At 50.9% G+C, this 18,005-nt stretch overlaps 3 protein-coding genes across 11 annotated transcripts in view; 2 read left to right on the top strand and 1 right to left on the bottom strand.

Annotated features, from left to right (window-relative positions):
• Positions 1–11,358, top strand: part of RNF121 (ring finger protein 121) — an 83,192-nt gene extending 71,834 nt beyond the window's left edge. For all 4 annotated transcript variants that reach the window (XM_027563017.1, XM_027563018.1, XM_027563019.1 and 1 more), the window contains 3 exons: positions 7,823–7,956; positions 8,602–8,703; positions 10,084–11,358. In XM_027563017.1, the coding sequence (XP_027418818.1) occupies positions 7,823–7,956; positions 8,602–8,703; positions 10,084–10,204 (357 nt within the window). In that variant the 3' untranslated portion in view covers positions 10,205–11,358. The remainder of the gene's footprint in view (positions 1–7,822; positions 7,957–8,601; positions 8,704–10,083) is intronic.
• A 492-nt stretch (positions 11,359–11,850) lies between these two features.
• IL18BP (interleukin 18 binding protein) lies at positions 11,851–15,808 on the top strand. The gene is made up of 5 exons (XM_027563020.1): positions 11,851–13,844; positions 14,185–14,385; positions 14,988–15,111; positions 15,193–15,340; positions 15,530–15,808. The coding sequence occupies exons 1-5, from the start codon at positions 13,817–13,819 to the stop codon at positions 15,656–15,658; spliced, it is 630 nt and encodes a 209-aa protein (XP_027418821.1). The 5' UTR covers positions 11,851–13,816; the 3' UTR covers positions 15,659–15,808.
• A 294-nt stretch (positions 15,809–16,102) lies between these two features.
• NUMA1 (nuclear mitotic apparatus protein 1) overlaps positions 16,103–18,005 on the bottom strand; it is a 72,480-nt gene continuing 70,577 nt past the window's right edge. For all 6 annotated transcript variants that reach the window (XM_027563010.1, XM_027563011.1, XM_027563012.1 and 3 more), the window contains 4 exons: positions 17,704–17,880; positions 17,438–17,551; positions 17,115–17,333; positions 16,103–16,791 (listed from right to left, as the gene is read on the bottom strand). In XM_027563010.1, coding sequence (XP_027418811.1) covers positions 16,780–16,791; positions 17,115–17,333; positions 17,438–17,551; positions 17,704–17,880 — 522 coding nt within the window. In that variant the 3' untranslated portion in view covers positions 16,103–16,779. The remainder of the gene's footprint in view (positions 16,792–17,114; positions 17,334–17,437; positions 17,552–17,703; positions 17,881–18,005) is intronic.

The following is an 18,005-nucleotide window of genomic DNA, read 5'->3' as shown; positions in this document are numbered from 1 at the left end:
ACTAGTTATTTCCTTTCTTTTTCCATGAATTCCAGATCTGTAATCCAGAACTCTATTCTGAACTCCAGGCCTTTCCTAGTCAGCTGTCTCTTTGGTATCAACAATTGGTCCACTTCTCCCAATTTTTATTGCCATCAAATTAGCCCAAGTTATCACCTGAGCATGGGAGAAGGAAATGGCAACCCACTCCAGTATTCTTGCCTAGAGAATCCTGTGGACAGAGGAGCCTTGATGGGCTGCTGTCCATGGGGTCGCACAGAGTCGGACAGGACTGAAGCGACTTAGCATAGCATAGCGTATCACCTGAGCATAGTCCCCATTATCCATTGCATTTAAAATATTGTAACTGTCTCTTAGCTGGTCTCACTGAATCCATTTTGGCCTCGTCTCCAATCCGTTTTTCACATGGAAGATCGAGTGATCTTTTAAACAATACAAGTCTAAAATAAAGCCTTTAGATGACTTCTCATTTAAAGTCCAAAGTCCTCCATTTTGGCCTTAAGGACTTACTGTTGTCCTCTTTCTTACAGACTTCTTTCAGTTTCTCAAGTGCATCAGGTTCTCCCTGCCCCTGGCTTCCTCTTGTCACTTCTGCCTGTCTTCATCTCACTAACTTTACTCACGTTTAACCTCTCAGCCTAAAATGCCACTCCTCTGAGGAAGCCTCCTGAGATGACCTAGGCTTAGTTAGGAGACCCCTTCATTGCAGTGTTCTTTGATAGCCCTTTGAACGCCTTTTAATTAACTAATTCTTATTTTAGCCTTCTAAGTAATTAGTTCTCATTTTATGTACATTTAAAACAAATTTTATTGGAGTATAGTTGACTTACAGTGTTGCGTTAATTTCTTCTGTACAACACAGTGACTCAGTTACATATGTGTATGTGTGTGTGTGTGTATTCTTTTTCATATTTTTTCCATTGTGGTTTGTCACAGGATGTTGACTATAGTCCCCTGTGCTATACAGTAGGACTTTGTTGTTTAGTCTTCCTATATATAATAGCTTGACTCTGATAATACCAAAGTCCCATTCCCTCCCTCCTCTATCCTCCCTGCCCCTTGGCAACCACAAGTCTCTTCTCTATGTCTGTGAGTCTGTTTTTGTTTTGTAGATACATTGATTTGTATCGTATTTTACATTCCACATATAAGTTTTATTATATGGTATTTCTCTTTCTTTTTCTGCCTTACTTCACTTAGTATGGTAATCTCTAGGTCCATCCTAGAGATGGCTGTAAATGGCATTGTTTAGTTCTTTTTGATTACTGAGTAATATTCCATTGTGTATATATACCATATTTTCTTTATCCATTCATCTGTTGATGGATATTAAGGTTGTTTCTGTGTCTTGGCTATTGTAAATAGTGCTGCTATCGACATAGGGTTGCATGTATCTTTTTGAATTGTAGTTTTATCTAAGATATGCCCAGGAGTGGGATTGCTGGATCACACGGCAACTCTTATTTTTATTTTTTGAGGAGCCTCCATACTGTTTTCCTCAGTGGTTGCACCAATTTATATTCTCACCAACAGTGTAAGAGGGTTCCCTTCTCTCCACACTCTGTCCAGCTTTTACTGTTTGTAGATTTTTTTGATGATGGCCATTCTGACTGATGTAAGGTGATACCTCATTATAGTTTTGATTTGAACCAAAGATCAAATTGCCAACAATGATGTGCTGGATCATCGAAAAAGCAAGAGAGTTCCACAAAAACATCTATTTCTGCTTTATTGACTATGCCAAATCCTTTGACTGTGTGGATCACAATAAACTGTGGAAAATTCTGAAAGAAATGGGAATACCAGACCACCTGACCTGCCTCTTGGTCTGGAATACCAGACCACCTGACCTATGCAGGTCAGAAAGCAACAGTTAGAACTGGACATGGAACCACAGACTGGTTCCAAATAGGGAAAGGAGTATGTCAAGGCTGTATATTGTCACCCTGCTTATTTAACTTCAATGCAAAGTACATCATGAGAAATGCTGGGCTGGAAGAAGCACAAGCTGGAATCAAGATTGCCGGGAGAAATATCAATAATCTCAGATATGCAGATGACACCACCCTTATGGCAGAAGGTGAAGAAGAACTAAAAAGCCTGTTGATGAAAGTGAAAGTGGAGAGTGAAAAAGTTGGCTTAAGGCTCAACATTCAGAAAACGAAGATCATGGCATCTGGTTCCATCACTTCATGGGAAATAGATAGGGAAACAGTGGAAACAGTGTCAGACTTTATTTTTTTGGTCTCCAAAATCACTGCAGATGGTGACTGCAGCCATGAAATTAAAAGATGCTTACTCCTTGGAAGGAAAGTTATGACCAACTTAGATAGCATATTCAAAAGCAGAGACATTACCTTGCCAACAAAGGTCCGTCTGGTCAAGGCTATGGTTTTTCCTGTGGTCATGTATGGATGTGAGAGTTGGACTGTGAAGAAAGCTGAGCACTGAAGAATTGATGCTTTTGAACTGTGGTGTTGGAGAAGACTCTTGAGAGTCCCTTGGACTGCAAGGAGATCCAACCGGTCCATTCTAAAGGAGATTAGCCCTGGGGTTTCTTTGGAAGGAATGATGCTAAAGTGAATCTCCAGTACTTTGGCCACCTCATGCGAAGAGTTGACTCATTGGAGAAGACTCTGATGCTGGGAGGGATTGGGGGCAAGAAGAGAAGGGGACGACAGAGGATGAGATGGCTGGATGGCATCACTGACTCGATGGACGTGAGTTTGAGTGAACTCCGGGAGTTGGTGATGGACAAGGAGGCCTGGCGTGCTGCGATTCATGGGGTCGCAGAGTCCGACACGACTGAGCGACTGAACTGAACTGAACTGAATAATTAGCAGTGTTGAGTACCTTTTCATGTGCCTATTGGTCATCTGTATATCTTCTTTGGAGAAATGTCTATTAAGGTCTTCTGCCCATTTTTCCATTGGACTGTTTGGTTTTTTGTTCTTGAGTTGTATGAGCGGTTTGTATTTTTTGGAAATCAAGCCCTGTTGGTCGCATCATTTGCAAATATTTTTTCCCATTCCATAGGTTGTCTTTTTTTTTTTTTAATGGTTTCCTTTGCTATGCAAAAGCTGGTATAAGTTTAAAGGATGGTATAAGTTTAAGCCACATTTTTTTTGTTTTTATTTCTGTTGCAAATATTTTTTCCCATTCCATAGGTTGTCTTTTTTTTTTAAATGGTTTCCTTTGCTATGCAAAAGCTGGTAAAAGTTTAAAGGATGGTATAAGTTTAAGCCACATTTTTTTGTTTTTATTTCTGTTGCCTTGAGAGAGTGACCTAAGCGTACATTGTTATGATTTATGTCAGAGAATATTTGCCTTTGATCTCTGCTAGGAGTTTTATGGTGTCATATCTTATGTTTAAGTCTGTAAGCTGTTTTGAGTTTATTTTTGTGCATGGTGTGAGGGTGTGTTCTAACTTCATTGATTTACATACAGCTGTCCAGGTTTCCCAGCACCACTTGCTGAAGAGACTGTCTTTTTTACATTTTATATTATTGCCTCCTTTGTTGAAGATTAATTGACTGTTGGTATGTGGGTTTTTTCTGGGCTCCCTGTTCTGTTCCGTTGATCTATATATGTCTGTTTTTGTGGTAATGGGACCCTGTTTTGATTATTATAGCTTTATAGTATTGCCTAAAGTCTAAGAGTGTTATGTCTCCTGCTTTGTTGTTGTTCCTCAGGATTGCTTTGGCAATTCTGGGTCTTTTATGGCTCCATGTAAATATTAGGATCATGTGTTCTAGTTCTGTGGAAAATGTCATGGGTAATTTGAAAGGGGTCTCACTACATTTGTGGATTGCTTTGAGTAGCATGGCCATTAAATGCCAGTCTCCCCTTGCTGTAGGTTGCCTGAAGACAGAGGCCAGGTCTGTGTTTTTCCAACATTATAGCCCAAGACCTAGTCCAGTGACTGGTACCTAGTAGGTACCCAGTATATCTGACGGAAGGAAAGAAGAGTTTGAGTGGCTTGCTCAAGATCATCAAGATAGTAAGTGACAGAGGATGGAAATGCAGTCTGTCCTGACAAACTGTGTGGCCCCTTGAGCCCTTTCCACACTGAGGCATCAGGCTCTTGAGGTTAAACCAGAATCTTCCTCCCTGTACTTTACCTTACTCAGCCCGAGGGCCTCCTTATGCAGTCTCAGTGGGCTCTGCGAACTGTTGGTTGCTGGGACCTTCCTGACTTGACAGACTCATCTGATGACTTTGTTGAAACATTGTGGGATTTGACCCTGCTGGCCTGTCGCTACATTAGCTCGCAGGGAGAATGGAGAAGCTAGAGGCCTAATAGAACTTTGCCTCAGTGTCCCTCCTACTCTCATCACCTCATGCAGGTTCTCTCTGATGCTGTATCCCTGCCCCAGTATCCTGGGGCAGAACTTGGAGTGGTTTGAGGTTAAGTTCTTCCTCAGAGCTCTCCTGTCCTGAGTTGGAGGGTTCCCCTTTCTCACTGCCGATGCCATGGGCCAGAGTGAGTGGTGGTGTTCCTGTGCTGCACAAGTGTGCAAGGATTTGGTGCCAGAGCTGGGCTCAGACTTCTTGGTCTCTCTTCTCACTGTTCAGTTGATGTGCCTAGAAATACTCAGGCAGGCACATTCAGAGCCATCAGCCTCTTGAACTCTGGTGGAGTCTGTCTCAGAGGTCCTCTCAGCACAAACATTCAGATTCCTGCTTTGGAGAATTGCAGCTAGTGGGCTCCCATGGGTTTGGCTTCACCCTAACTCTCACTGGTGGCTCAGAGGTTAAAAAGCGTCTGCCTCCAATGCGGGAGACCCTGCCTCCAATGCGGTTTCCCGACCAGGTTTGATCCCTGGGTCAGGAAGATGCCCTGGAGAAGGAAATGGCAACCCACTCCAGTATTCTTGCCTGGAGAATCCCAGGGACAGAGGAGCCTTGTAGGCTACGGTCCATGGGGTCGCAAAGAGTCAGACATGACTGAGCAACTTCACTTTAACTCTCACTTATCCTTTTGCACTCTTGATACACAAATCAGAACCTTTTGAATTATTGGCCCTCACTGAGCTAAGTAGCTGCATTTCTCCAGTGTTCAGATGTCAGTGAACATCTTGGTCAGGGGGTCTGGGTTCTCATCACAGCTAGTTTCTTTACTTTCTGGGCTTTGGTTTCCCCAGTGACAGGGCTGCTCTGGTGTTCTGTGACAGTAACAGGCTCACCTTAAGCCACTTCAGACATTCTTGCAAGACAGGGAGGGAGCGTTGAAGGCCAGAAACTCTATATTCATGGATTCTTGGGGCAGCTCTGCCCTCTACCCCTGAGAACTTTTGGAGTCAGGAGAGGCCATTTCTCAGAAGGGCTGCTTGGAGTCAGAGAAGCCGCATGTGGAGTGGAGGTCGTGGCAGACGTAGCTGTGTCCTCCCTACTCCTTGTCCCAGCTCCTTTACCCCCGCCCTTCTTCCACTGTTGTCCCTCACCCAGCTAACGGGCTGTGAAGTTTTCAGAAGACAGTTGCTTGGAAACAAAAAACAGAGGAAACTCAAGTTAGGAAAATAACGATACAAAAAAGGCTAAGTATAATCTGTTTCCCTTTATAGGTACAGATTAAATTGTAATAATAAATACAGAAGCCTTTTAAAGAATTAATTTTACAGTTTTGCAAGATGTGAAAGTTCTGGAGATGAGCTGCAGATCAATGTGAATATACTTACTGACATTACCAAACTGTATACTTAAAAATAGTTAAGATGGTAAATTCTATGTTACATGTGTTTTACCATCATTTTTAAGAACAAAGAAAAGAAAAAAAACAATAGTTTCAACAAAATTCAAGTCTTTTATTCTTGGGATCAAGGGGAAATGCTATGTAGTTATTGAACAATAAACGATAAGGAAAGTACACAAAATTTTGAATTTCTGTTTGGAGCATGGAATTCCTCATTCACTGTGATTAACCATGGTAATAAATAATCTTTTAAGGTATGAGCATACCTCTTTTTATCATGCTTTGCTTTATTGCACTTCACAGATAATTTTTTGTTTTGCTTTTTGCAAATTGAGGGTTTATGACACCCCTGCATCAAGCAAGTTTATCAGCACCATTTTCCAACAGCCTTTGTTCACTTTGTGTCTCTGTGTCACATTTTGGTGCTTCTGGCAGTATTTTGAATTTTTTCATTATTATTTGTTATGGTGATCTGTGGTCTTGGATGTTACTGTCATAGTTGGTTTTTTAGACATAATGCTATTGCACACCTAGTAGTAAGTAGAAACATAACTTTTAAATGCACTGGGAAACCAAAGAATTTGTGTGACTCACTTTATTGTGGTGTTCTGGAATGGAACCCACAATATCTCTGAGGCTTGCCTGTTATATATGTTCATTAAGGAAAATTTGAGTACAGAAAAGTAGGCAAAATAAAAAACACCCATTTATAATCCTACTACCAAGACATCACTGGTGTAAATATTCTCATACATTTCCTTCTGACCTTTTGATCGATCTGCTTGCTTGTCTTTACATATGGTACCAACAACAGTACTATGCCTCCAATTTTGTGCCCTGCTTTTGACACTTAATGTTGTATCTCAAGCTTCAGCTGACTCGCTGCCTGTCTAGCCCCTTGAGTGGGTGCCACAGGTTATCGAGGCATCCTTCTATTGTTGGTCATTTATGGTTTTTTCCATTTCTTTGCTTGTTTTTGTTTGCTGCTTTTTTTTCTTGCTTTTTTGGGAAAATATATGTAGCATAAAATTCACCATTTTACCCATTGTTCAGTGTGCTATTTCCAAAATTTTTGATCATCCCAAACAGAAGCAATAACCCATTTCCTCCTCCCCACCACTGGTTACCTCTTTCTATTTTCTATCTATGAATTTGGCTATTCTAGATATTTTATAGAAATAGACTCATATATCAGTGCAATGCTTATCTTTTTGTGTCTAAGTTGTTTTACTTAGCATGTTTCCAAAGTGCCTGCACGTTTTGGCATGTATCAGAACTTCGTTATTCTTGTGACTGAGTAACATTTCATTGGAGGGATAGATCCCATTTTGTCTATCCATTCTTCTGTTGATGGACACTTGGGCTGTTTCCACCTTTTGGCTATTTGTGATTAATGCTGCTAATGAGCATTGGTGTACAAGTGTGTGGTTAGGCCTGGTTTTTATTCTTTAGGAGTATTATCTAAGAATGGAATTGCTGTGTCATATGGTATTGCTGTGTTTAACTTTTTGAGAGGTTGCCAGACTCTTCACTTGTTTAGTTATAAATAACACTTAAATGAGTATCTATATGCATGAAGCTTTTTTTGTTTTTAAAGAAATTTCTTTAAATTTCTTAAGGTGAAGTTAATGAGTTAAATAGTGTGGCAGTTTGAGACATCAAGCCAAATGCTGTCCAAATGGGTTGAAGCTGTTTTACTGCTGCAACAAGTGCCTGAAAATGCCCTTGTCACCCAGCCACCATTGCACCAGGTGTTTCACTGATGTGCCTCTTGGAGAAGAGATGTCGCCCACCTGAGGGAACCACGGTGTGGCCACAGAGTGGCTTAGCTGATGTGGTTCCTTGTCAGCGGCCCCGAACCCTTCTCCCTGCTGGTCTCCTACCCTGATGCTGACCAGCCCCGTCTTCAGGTTCTGTCTGACCCGACTTCCAGCCCATCTCTGGTCTAGTCCTTTCACCCCATCTGCGCCACAGAGATGAGGATGATTGACGGTGAGATATTCTCCAGCTTGGGATCCTCCACCTGCCGTGTCACGTTCTCTCCAGAAGACCCCAGGCCTCGCTGGTATCATCCCACTTTGGTTGATTCTCACGTCTTTCCTGTCTTTTCCTCCTGCTCTTCTCTCCCAGTTCTACAGCGAGTCGGGCATGCCCACCAAACACCTCTCGGACAGTGTGTGTGCAGTGTGTGGGCAGCAGATCTTTGTGGACGTCAGTGAAGAAGGCATCATTGAGAACACGTATAGACTGTCTTGCAATCACGTGTATCCTGCCTGGAGCTCCTGGGCTGCCTCTCTCACCACGTGCGCACTCCAGTCAGGGAGGGAGGGGACCATCATGACCCTGGGCATGCCATCCAGACCTTTGAGAGGAGGAGAGTCACAAGAGGCACACATCTGGGTCATGTCCTCTGATAGGGAAGCCAATCCCAGGGAGTGGAAACGGCTGCCTCCTTTGGTCTTTCTTATAGATGGGAGCCACTTGTGTGTAAGCAGCGTGTATAGCCTGGCCAGGTCAGAAGGGAGCCTCAGCTACACCAGCTGCTGCAAGATTGGGTCAGTCGCCAGGGAAGAGCATCCTCTAACTGGCTCCCTCAGTGCTGGAATCAAGTGCCCCTGAGTGGCGCCTCTGGTGTTCACCACGTCCTTACTTGGCTCCCGTTCTGGGCCGTGTGCTCTCCATTGTGCCCAGAGCGGCCCTGTAAGGCAGAGTTCATTAACCCCACTTTATGTGTGAGGAAGCAGGGCCGGAGGTGTACTCTCAGCTTGCCTAAGACAATATAGCTGGTAAGAGGTGAAGCCAGGGTTTGAACCTCCCTCCAGAGCTAGGGCCTGGACGCCGTGAAGCCTATCATGGGGCTGGAGTGCCATCCTGGCTGCCCACTATTTCCCTTGACCAGTGGTGCTCAGATTCCACGAGTTCTGCATCCGCGGCTGGTGCATTGTGGGAAAGAAGCAGACGTGTCCCTACTGCAAAGAGAAAGTAGACCTCAAGAGGATGTTCAGCAACCCGTATCCTTTTTGGGCTCTTGTTGGGAGCGGGCAGTGGTAAGAAAGTACCAGCCTGCATCAGGTGGGTCTTGGGGTGCCCCTCCTGAGCCCTGTCTGGTAACTGCCCACCAGTCCATTTGGCTTGTCTAGGGAGGTGGGTGGGATGTGGGGCAGGACCAACAGCTCAGCTTCTCCTCACCACTCAGGATCCCTCGAGGGTGAATCGGTAGTGATAGCGACTTCCTTTGCCCGCCTGCTTCCTGCGCATCTGGCGGCACTGTGCCAAGCGCTTTCCTTCTGTGAGCTCACTCGTTCTCTAGAGCCTTGTGACCTGGGTAATAGTATCCTCATTTTTACCAGTGAAACAGTTTCAAGGTTGACTAACATTCTCAAGGTGATGTAACTAACATGTGATGCCTCACCTCTGGCAGGCGGGGCTGGAGACCAGCCCTGTCCCCTCCACTTTGAACACAGGACCTGTGCTGCTCTCAGCTGCTCCTGGATCCAGGTACCTCTCCCAGTTGCCCTTTCTCTCTGTATGGGGGTTTCCTGGCCCCTGGATACTAGCCGGGCTGTGGAGGGCCTTGGTGTTCCCCTTTATGGTTCCTTGCTTGGTTCTTTTGGGGTCTAGTTCAGTAACTCCATGGTCAAGCTGAGGGTCGGGGCTTCTCTTGGTTCCCAGTAGTGGGCCAGACTGGTTCCTGATGCCCTCAGGACTCCCCACAGTCTTGTGAGGTCTGTGCTTCCCCGGAGCTGGATTCCTAGGCTCCCTCTCCAGTGTCTTTCCCGGCAGTGGGTTGTAAAGTGGAGGGAAGGGACTCCTCTCCAGGGCTGCTTGGCCTCAGCAGGGCCCCCATGTTCAGTGCCCTTGGATGGGGCTCCTTGGAGCCTCTCTACCAGGAGTTATCCCCCTGTGACCAGCCTCTTGCTCTGCCCCTATATGCCTCTGTCCTCATACTCAACCCCTCCGTTGACCTAGAAATCTTCCCATTTTGGAAAAGAACCTTCGGGTTACCTTATCTCTTTCCCCATCTCCCCGAAGCTGTTGTCATGAGAAATCTATGGCAGTCTCAGGCTCACTGGCAGTCCCAGCTTACAGAGGGGGTCACGCAGAGCCCTCTGTGTGTATCAGCCACAGAGAGCTTCATTTCACCACTCCACCCTCTGCCTTGTCTGTCTGATCCTCTGCACTGATCCCCTCTGTCCCACTTCCCTCATTCTCCAGGTTCAGACTTGTGTTCCAACATGGAGAGGTTGGGTGGGGCTTTCTAGAAAGCACCTTTCTTGGTAGGCTGATTTCTGTGAAGTGTCTGGGACATGTAGACAGACCCTCTTACCCATCCCCTAGGCCAGCCTCAGCAGCTCGAACATGTAGCCCCTTTTCTTTAACTCACTTGACAGCTGGGAGAGGCCTCATGTCATGTACGGACAACTGCTGGACTGGCTTCGGTACTTGGTAGCATGGCAGCCTGTCATCATTGGCCTGGTGCAAGGCATCAACTATATCCTGGGCCTGGAATAGTCAGGAGGAAGAACATCCACCCACCATGGACCTCAGGGCACTCTCCTCCCTGCCCTCCAAGACCTCTTGGGTGGGAAAGACTCAGAGGGGCACTGGGCCACTCAGGACTCCTCCGGCTGTGTCCGGGCTGGGGAGGGAGGTGATGGAGAGCCAGCCGGTGGGGCTGTCAGCAGTGGGGGCTTTTTAAAAGAAAACTATTTTGATGAATATATTTAAAAACCTTTTTTATTGTGGAGCTTAGGAATTGCCCCAGTTCTTCCAGGCCTCACCTCCCTGCTTGAGCAGGGCAGGAGCAGAGCCACAACATTTTTGACGTAAAGGAGCCATCTTACCTCTGGCTGTGAGCCCCAGGCCCTGCCCCCCTCTTCCTTCCGTGCGTGGGGCTCGAGCCTGGTACACTCAGTGCGGAAGGGCCAGAGAACTGTGGCCGGTGCCACTGAAGAGCACTGCGGGGTGAAGTATCCTTCCTCCCAGCTAAGGCCACGGGCGGGCCTTCCCTGTGGGGGTGGCCATAGGCTGGTTGAGGCAAATGGAACCTTGTCATGGCTTTTCCAGTGAAGGAAGCCCTGGGACCTCAGAATTCCCTGAGAATTTGTTGGGGAACCTTCCCCTAAGCAGGGCTTACTGAGTCAAGAACAGAGACCATCTGTACAGAGCAGTGATTGAGGGCCACTTATGCAAGCTGACGCTCTGCCCAGAAGTGGTGACATGCGCCGAATGCCACTGCCGCATCACTTCCTTCCCAGCAAGCCCGAGTGAGCATGTGTGTGTGTGTGTGTCTGCGGTGGAGGGACTGACAGACGTGACACTTCTTCCTGTAGTCACACGTTGTTCCCTTGAAGCTGCCAGGGGATTCCCAGCTCAAGGAATATCCTCATGTCAGCCCCGTCATCCCTGGGTTCTGCCTGGGCCCAGCAGCCTGAGTGCTGGGGTGGCTGGGAAGAGGGTCAGGGCCGGGTGAGTATGGCGTCTGAAAGGGGGTTTCAGGTAGGTCCCAGCTCTGGTCCTAGGGGTTTTGAAGGAAGGAGGAGGGCAAATACGGACTTTCCACGCCAGGTTCCTAGGGAATATGGCCCTTCAGGTGCAGCAGGAACCAAGCAGGGTCTTGTCATCTGTTCTTAATAAAGCTCCGTGAGCTGGGTTGGAAAGCTGAACATCCATCTTGCTTTTCTTCTTCCCACCTCTTTTCCTGCGGTCCCCGGGGCTGCCTGGCCTCTGCTGCCTTTTTGCTCTTCCCATTTGAGAGCTGGGTCCGGCGAGTGGTGGGTCCCGTCCAACATCCCTGAGTGAGATGGCCTGCTGGGCTTCTCTCCTGTCGCAGAAGGGGCCCTGGGTCATCACAGGGTGACCGTCCTCACGACCTGAGGTCAGTGCCCTGCCGCAACCACCCCTCTCCCCAGTCACTCTCTTACCCAACTGTGGCTTACCCAACATGCTGCTCACTCATGCCCATGGGCCCGTCCTCGGTGGATTGGGGCCTGCGGTCATCCTTTCACTTTTGTCCTTCCTTCACCCACATGTGGCTCAGCGGTAAAGAATTCACCTGCAATGCGGGAAATGCGGGTTCAACCCACGGGTTGGGAAGATCCCCTGGAGAAGGAAATGGCAACCCACTCAAGTTTTCTTCCCTGGAGAATTCCATGGACAGAGGAGCCTGGTGGGCTACAGTCCAGAGGGTCATAGAGTCAGACACAACTTAGTGAATAAACCACTGCCCCCACCCCCACCCCCACATCAGGTCATGTGAGAAGCCAAGGCCAGTCTCTCTCCGGGGCACTCTCTCCATCCTTCAGCAGTCCTGAGTACCATGACCTCCCAGCAGCCCGACTCTGGCCTTATTTACACTCACAGGTAGAATCCTGTCTCCTGTCCCTCGCATCCCCACCCCCTTCCCCGGAGAACTGGGTCTCAGAAGCCCCGACAGTCTTGCCTCCTGACCTCCCTGCTGGAGACACTGGTGCTCCTAGGGAGGAGCTTCTCTGCGTCTTGCAGCCCAGAAGCTCCTGGGCAGGCGGTGGGGGAGGGACTGAGAAGATGTGAGTTAGAGCCCTGGAGAAGAGGAGTTGACTTTTAGTCTCCCACATCTAAATTGGAAATGTATGGTTTTTACAAACACACAACACACTCACCCCTTGAGATTGCAGCCATGCTCCTGACGCATCTTCCAAACTTTATTCCATCTCTTGGCCTCCCTGGCTCTGTCTCCAGGACCCCATCCTCCTGATCCCAGACATTCAGGTCTGGTCCTTCACACCTGCTCCGTGGATCACCAGCCCTGGTCTCTCCACCCCTTGAAGCCACATGTGTGACCCTGACTTCTGTAGCTCTGTTGTTGCTCCAGCCAGTGCTGGGTGTACCTACTCTTCCCTGGAAAGCACCCTCTCCTCTCTGTAGGGCCAGTGCTCTAGCTTGTGCTCCAAGCGTGTCTGAGAGGTTCCCGTGGAGGCCGGGAAATGTAGCTCCCGTGATGGGGCTCATGTGGGGCCAGACACAGCCAAACTGAGCTGGGGAGCTCCGAAAGGGGCAGCGTCCAAAAGAGAGGGCTCTTCAGGGCTTCTTGGGATCCAGGCAAGGGGAAACTAGACTTCCTGGTGAGCTTAGGTCTGTAGCTCTGGCCAAGGAGCTGGGGTGACAGAAGTGAGGATTCATGGGGGTGAGGGGTGGATGTTGGGTTGGTTGGAGGGAGTGGGGAACCTGAGAAAGGCCAGGATGTGGATGGGCTGGTGTGAGTCTGAAATGGTCCACTTGATCCAACTTCGGGTCCCCAGTGCCTAGGACAGTTGTCCCCTTGAATATAGTGTGATTGAAGAAAGAAGCAGGAGGCCTTTTCTGTTCACATAGAAGAGCAGAGTCTTGGGATGGAGAGACTTTGATTAGTTCATGGCCCTGTGCACCCCTTGGAGGGTGAGGCTGAGGATGGTTGAAGGCTGATACCACCTGCAGAGCAGGGGGCCTGGGAGTGAGTGAGAAGGCTCACGGCCACGGTGAGCTCCAGCTCAGCAGAAGGCACAGTGTGCAGGAACCTTCGGGACTGGCTGGGTCCAGACTGCTGTGGAGCACATGTGTCTGCTGGTGGCCAAGAGCCTACTCTAGATCCCCTGCTTAAATAAAACTGAAAGTAAGATAGGAGGGGGGGCAGTGCTTTCCCAGAAGGATTTCACTGTCTATCCTGCCCTTCCCAGAACAGCTCTGGCAGCAGAATTTTCCCTCCTTTGTGACTAGGTAAGTCCCTGATCCTCTTTGGGCCTCAGTTTCCATCCTGTAATGAAGCGTTTGATTGGACTAGTGACAAGTGTAATGTTGAAGGTAGAAAGAGCTAGGCGGGGATCCACCAGCTTTGTTTCTAGGGGCTGGAAGAGCTCCAGCCTGCGCTTGATGCTGGTCCTCCAGTTGTCAGTTGGGACAGGTGGATGGGGCAGAGTGGACAGTGTCTGGCAGCCCCCTGAAAAGTCAGACGTAGGAAGGGGCTGTGGAGACCACAGGAAGGCCGTACTAGTGTGCCTGGAATCTGTAGGAGAAGCCGTTTGTCACGGTCACCTCCCCCGCCTCCCCAGAGAGGAAGTTGTCACAGATATATAGAGCAAGGCACGGCAGCTCCTGACACAGTTCATCATGACCATGAGACAGAACTGGATTCCAGGTGGGCCCTGGGGCTGTGCATGTGCGGGTGGAAGGGGTGGGGCGCGGCCTGAGGGCGGTGAGGAACCTGACCCCAGGCGGTCCCTTCAGCTGCTGTGCTGTGGCTTTCAGCCTCTGCATGCTGTGCTCTGGCTCCATTCCAAGGTCTCCCTGTGCTCCATTCAGAGAGACAAGAGCTAGGGCTGGAGAGGTTCTTCTGCCCCACCCATTCCCAGCAGAGCCAAGAATCTGCCAGACTTAATCCTGGTAGGAGCTCCCTCTCAAGCAAGAGCAGAGCTGGGATGCCGAGCAGTCCCAGGAGGTCAGACAGCTGCTGACCTCTGTGACTGTCCTCTCCTCAGACCCCAGCCCTCTTTGGGCCCTGCTCTTCTGTGCCCACATCATCTCCCACCTGGCCAGAGCCACACCTGTGCCTCAGGCCACCACAGCTGCCTCACCTGGGATGGCAAAGGCCCCCTGCTCCTCGCGGCCGCTAGCACTCCCAGCAGCTGAACAGTGCCCAGCGCTGACAGTGACCTGGCCAGCAGAGGAAGTCTCACTGAGTAAGGAGCTATTCCAGTGGGATGGGAGGGCGCGGTGGTCCGAGGGCGGGCTGAGGGAACAGTGGCGCCAAGGGTGGGTTGGCCTCTGAGCACGCACCCCCCAGCCTTCTGCCACGTAGCCTGTCACCAACCGAGCAGCTCGGTTGAGCAGTGGGCATTCTCCCTCTCCCAGCCAGCATTGCGAGTTGGTGCAGGGCTCAGCTCACAGCTCCCAAGATGTTGTCACGTGGGATGGAGAGGACTCAGAACAGTCAGAGGACTCCCAGAGTCCTGACGGAGGTGCCTCCAAGCCCAGCCCTTCCTTCCTCACAGGGCCCACTTGCCCTCTGGCCTTCTCAGTTGAGCGACTGCCTACTGTGCTGCCTCCTTGGCCAGAGCTCCTAGAGTCACTGAAGCTGGGTGCTAGAAACCCCAGGGCATTCTGAAGAAACAAGCTTAGGAGTCAAGGACCCAGATGAGGGACCCATCCCCAGATTCCTGTTGCTCAGCCTTCCCCTTGGACTTTGCATTCCAGATTCCTGAATTGTGGGGCAGGGCGGGCAGACCGTGGCAGAGGCGGGAGGGTCTGCTCTATAGGACTAACAGCCACATGTGCCCCTTAGATGGAACGCTGACCTTGTCCTGTACCGCCTGCAGCCGCTTTCCCCACTTCAGCATCCTCTACTGGCTGGGCAACGGCTCCTTCATCGAGCACCTCCCAGGCCGGCTGTGGGAGGGCAGCACCAGGTGAGGGCGTGGTGGTGAGGCTGGCTGGAGGCAGGCTGCTGCTGCGGTCCTCTCACAGCCTCTCCCCCTCGTCTGCTCCAGGCGGGAGTACAGGGGCAAGTGGACCCAGCTGTGGAGGCCCTTGGTGCTGGAGGAGCTGAGCCCTACCCTGCAAGATACCAACTTCTCCTGTGTTTTCATGGATCCTGGGCAGACTGTCCAGCGTCACCTTGTCCTGGCCCAGCTCTGGGTGAGGAACCCAAGGGAGGGCCTCCGGGACATAAGGAGCCCTGCTTCAGTGTGGGAAGGAAAGGGTGGGCTCTGCCCACAGCAGCCTCCAGCTGATACCCACTGACTGCCCGAGCCACTCAGGCAGGAGAGACATGGCATAGAGGGAAGTTCTTCCCACCCCTGATGCTTGTTTGCTTCACTCCTCCAGGCTGGGCCGAAGACAAGTGTGCCCCTGCCACAGGAAGCCCCGCCCTCCAGCCAGTCCCCTCTGCTGCACCATCCCGATGGTGAACCCGAGCTCCACCGCCACCTGGTTGAAACACCACCTCTTTACTGAAGTCCAGGCCACAGTCTGCATCCATTTAATATATTTGTTTCCTCTGTGGGCTCCTGGGATGCGGGCAGAGGCTGTTTCTGACCCGCTGCTGTATCTCTGTCACCCCAGCAAGGCCCATGGGGGGGCATTCATAAACCATCTTCAACGGCAGCATCTGACGTGTGTCCAGTCACTTATCCTTTAGGCCGTCGTTCCAGCGCAGAACACGGCTCGTGCGAGGAGGGAGCATGGAGTGAGAGAGAATGCCACTCTGAAGCTGAAGGCAAAACCAGATTCAGGGACACAGGCCCTCACAAGATGCCGGCCCGTAACGCTCCTCAGGAGCAGAGGCCAGAAACAGTGGAAGATCCTGTGGCCTCAGAGAGGCCAGGAGAAGGGGTTTGAGAGAAGGTAGGTGGTCTGGAGTCTCCCTGCTTCCCCGACACAGACCAAGGCATCTCGGCATTCAAGGGAGAAAAAATAGACTTTATTTACAAGTAATAACATTTAGAAAAGATCCATCTCTGGCCCTTAAAAACCTTCCCATCACTCCAAATCCCACCCAGGAGGGTGGGCAATGGGAGCTGCCACTGAGGGCTGCCCCCCACCCCCCCGAGGTGCAGGGCCCTTCTCCTGGAAAAGAGCATCCTGTGGGCAACTGGGTCCTTGGGTGGATGGATGCACCTGGGGGTGGGGTGCTCCCACTAGGTCAGTGCCCAGTCCTGGACTTCAAGAGCAAGGGCCCTCGTGAGGCCCAGCGGCCAGGAGCAGCAGGGGCCAGGGCCTGCTCCTCCAATGGTCCCTTCTAGATCCAGAGGCTGGGAGGACTGGCTAGGCCCAAGGACCCAGCCACACAAAGCCAGCCTCAAATCTGGTTATGATGGAGAAGTGACTTTACTCTAGGAAAACATCAGGAGGCAAGGCAGGGAGAAGTGCCCAGGCTCTGGGCCACTCTTGAGGACACCGTTCACCTGGGGATGGTCCGGGTCCCGGCCAGGGTGTGGGCAGGCGTCACTGTCTCGAGGATTTGGGCCACTGTTGGCCTGGGAGCTGAGAGAAGGCACTGAAAGGGACAGAAGGAGAAGGGCCAGGCGAGGGCAGCATCAGGAACACAGGCGGGGCCGCTCACTGGCACTGGCTCTTCAGTGCTTCGCCTGGAAGAGAGAGACAGCTGCTCAGCGCCAGCCTGTGCCCCCTCCCGCTCCCACACGCCCAGACTAGGGTGGTCTCCTTGCTGCAGCCCTGGACGCATCTACCGCAGGTTTGCAGGGGCTGGTTTCACCTGAGCAGCTCTGAGTGTTTTATTCTCTGCTTTCCTCGAGGAGCAGCAGCTAACCAGAGGGGAGCACCTGCTCTCAGCCCTTGCCCTCCAGGGACCTACTCGGAGCCCTGGGGTGGCTGAGTGGGGGTCGTCACCCATGCTCCTTACTGGGTTTCTAGGAGCCGAACCCTCCCCCTTCCCGGTCAGTGCCCACACCTTGCCCTTTGCCCGGGGGGTGGTGGCAGCGGCGCTGGCAGCAGCAGTGGCAGCGCTGGCTGCAGTGGTGGCGATGCGCGGAGAGCGGCGGGTCCCACTGCGGGGGTTGGGTGAGGCTTTGGAGGGGGCTTTCTTGGAGGCTGCCTTCCGCAGAAGGCTGTTCCCAAGCTTCTTGGGTGTGTTGAGGATGCTGAAGGCCATAGACTGGCGGCGGTCAGCCTGTTGGGAAGGGCTGTCAGACTGGGGGCACCACTGGCCACACAGTTGCTCTAGGGCTCAGTGGGCTGGGCCCCTCCAGGTTCTCCCTTCAACCCCCGGCTAACCTGTTTAACAGCTGGAACTGCCTTCTTCTGGGCCTCGGTACTGCTGTGTCTGCGCCCTTCGTGTCGGTCCCGGGGGGTCATGGGGCGCGGGAAACATGTGGTGGCCTTCTTTGACTATGGGGAAGAGGACGGTTAGGTCCACAGCACACGAGGCAAGTGGACCGTGTCCAGCCAGCACCTGCCTCCCTCCTGCACCAGAAGACTCCCTGCTAATAGACTCGCAAACATGGCGGCCACTAGAGATGACCAAAGTCCAAGTCACCTACCTCGGGTGTGCCGGGGCCCTGGTGGGTCTCTGAGGAAACCCGCTTGCGCTGCTGCCGTGTGGTAATGCCAGCGCCCTCAGCTATCTGGGTTGGCTGCATGCTGGCTCGGCGCAGGGTCTCCCGGGGGTCGCCGGTTTTTATCTCCTCATCTGTGATGGCAGGCAGGCTCAGGGAGGGCTGTGTGGGGTAAAAGAAGTGGTCGGTAGACCTGAGCTGTTTGGAAATGGAGCAGGACCGCCCTAGAACTCCTCACTGGCCGGGCATTTGGAGCCTTCCTATTGCAAACGGCTCCCGTCCTGTTG

This window comes from Bos indicus x Bos taurus, chromosome 15, assembly GCF_003369695.1.
Source record: "Bos indicus x Bos taurus breed Angus x Brahman F1 hybrid chromosome 15, Bos_hybrid_MaternalHap_v2.0, whole genome shotgun sequence".
NCBI lineage: Eukaryota > Metazoa > Chordata > Mammalia > Artiodactyla > Bovidae > Bos > Bos indicus x Bos taurus.
The sequence above is the reverse complement of the archived record's forward strand: the minus strand, read 5'-3'. Positions and strand labels throughout refer to the sequence as shown.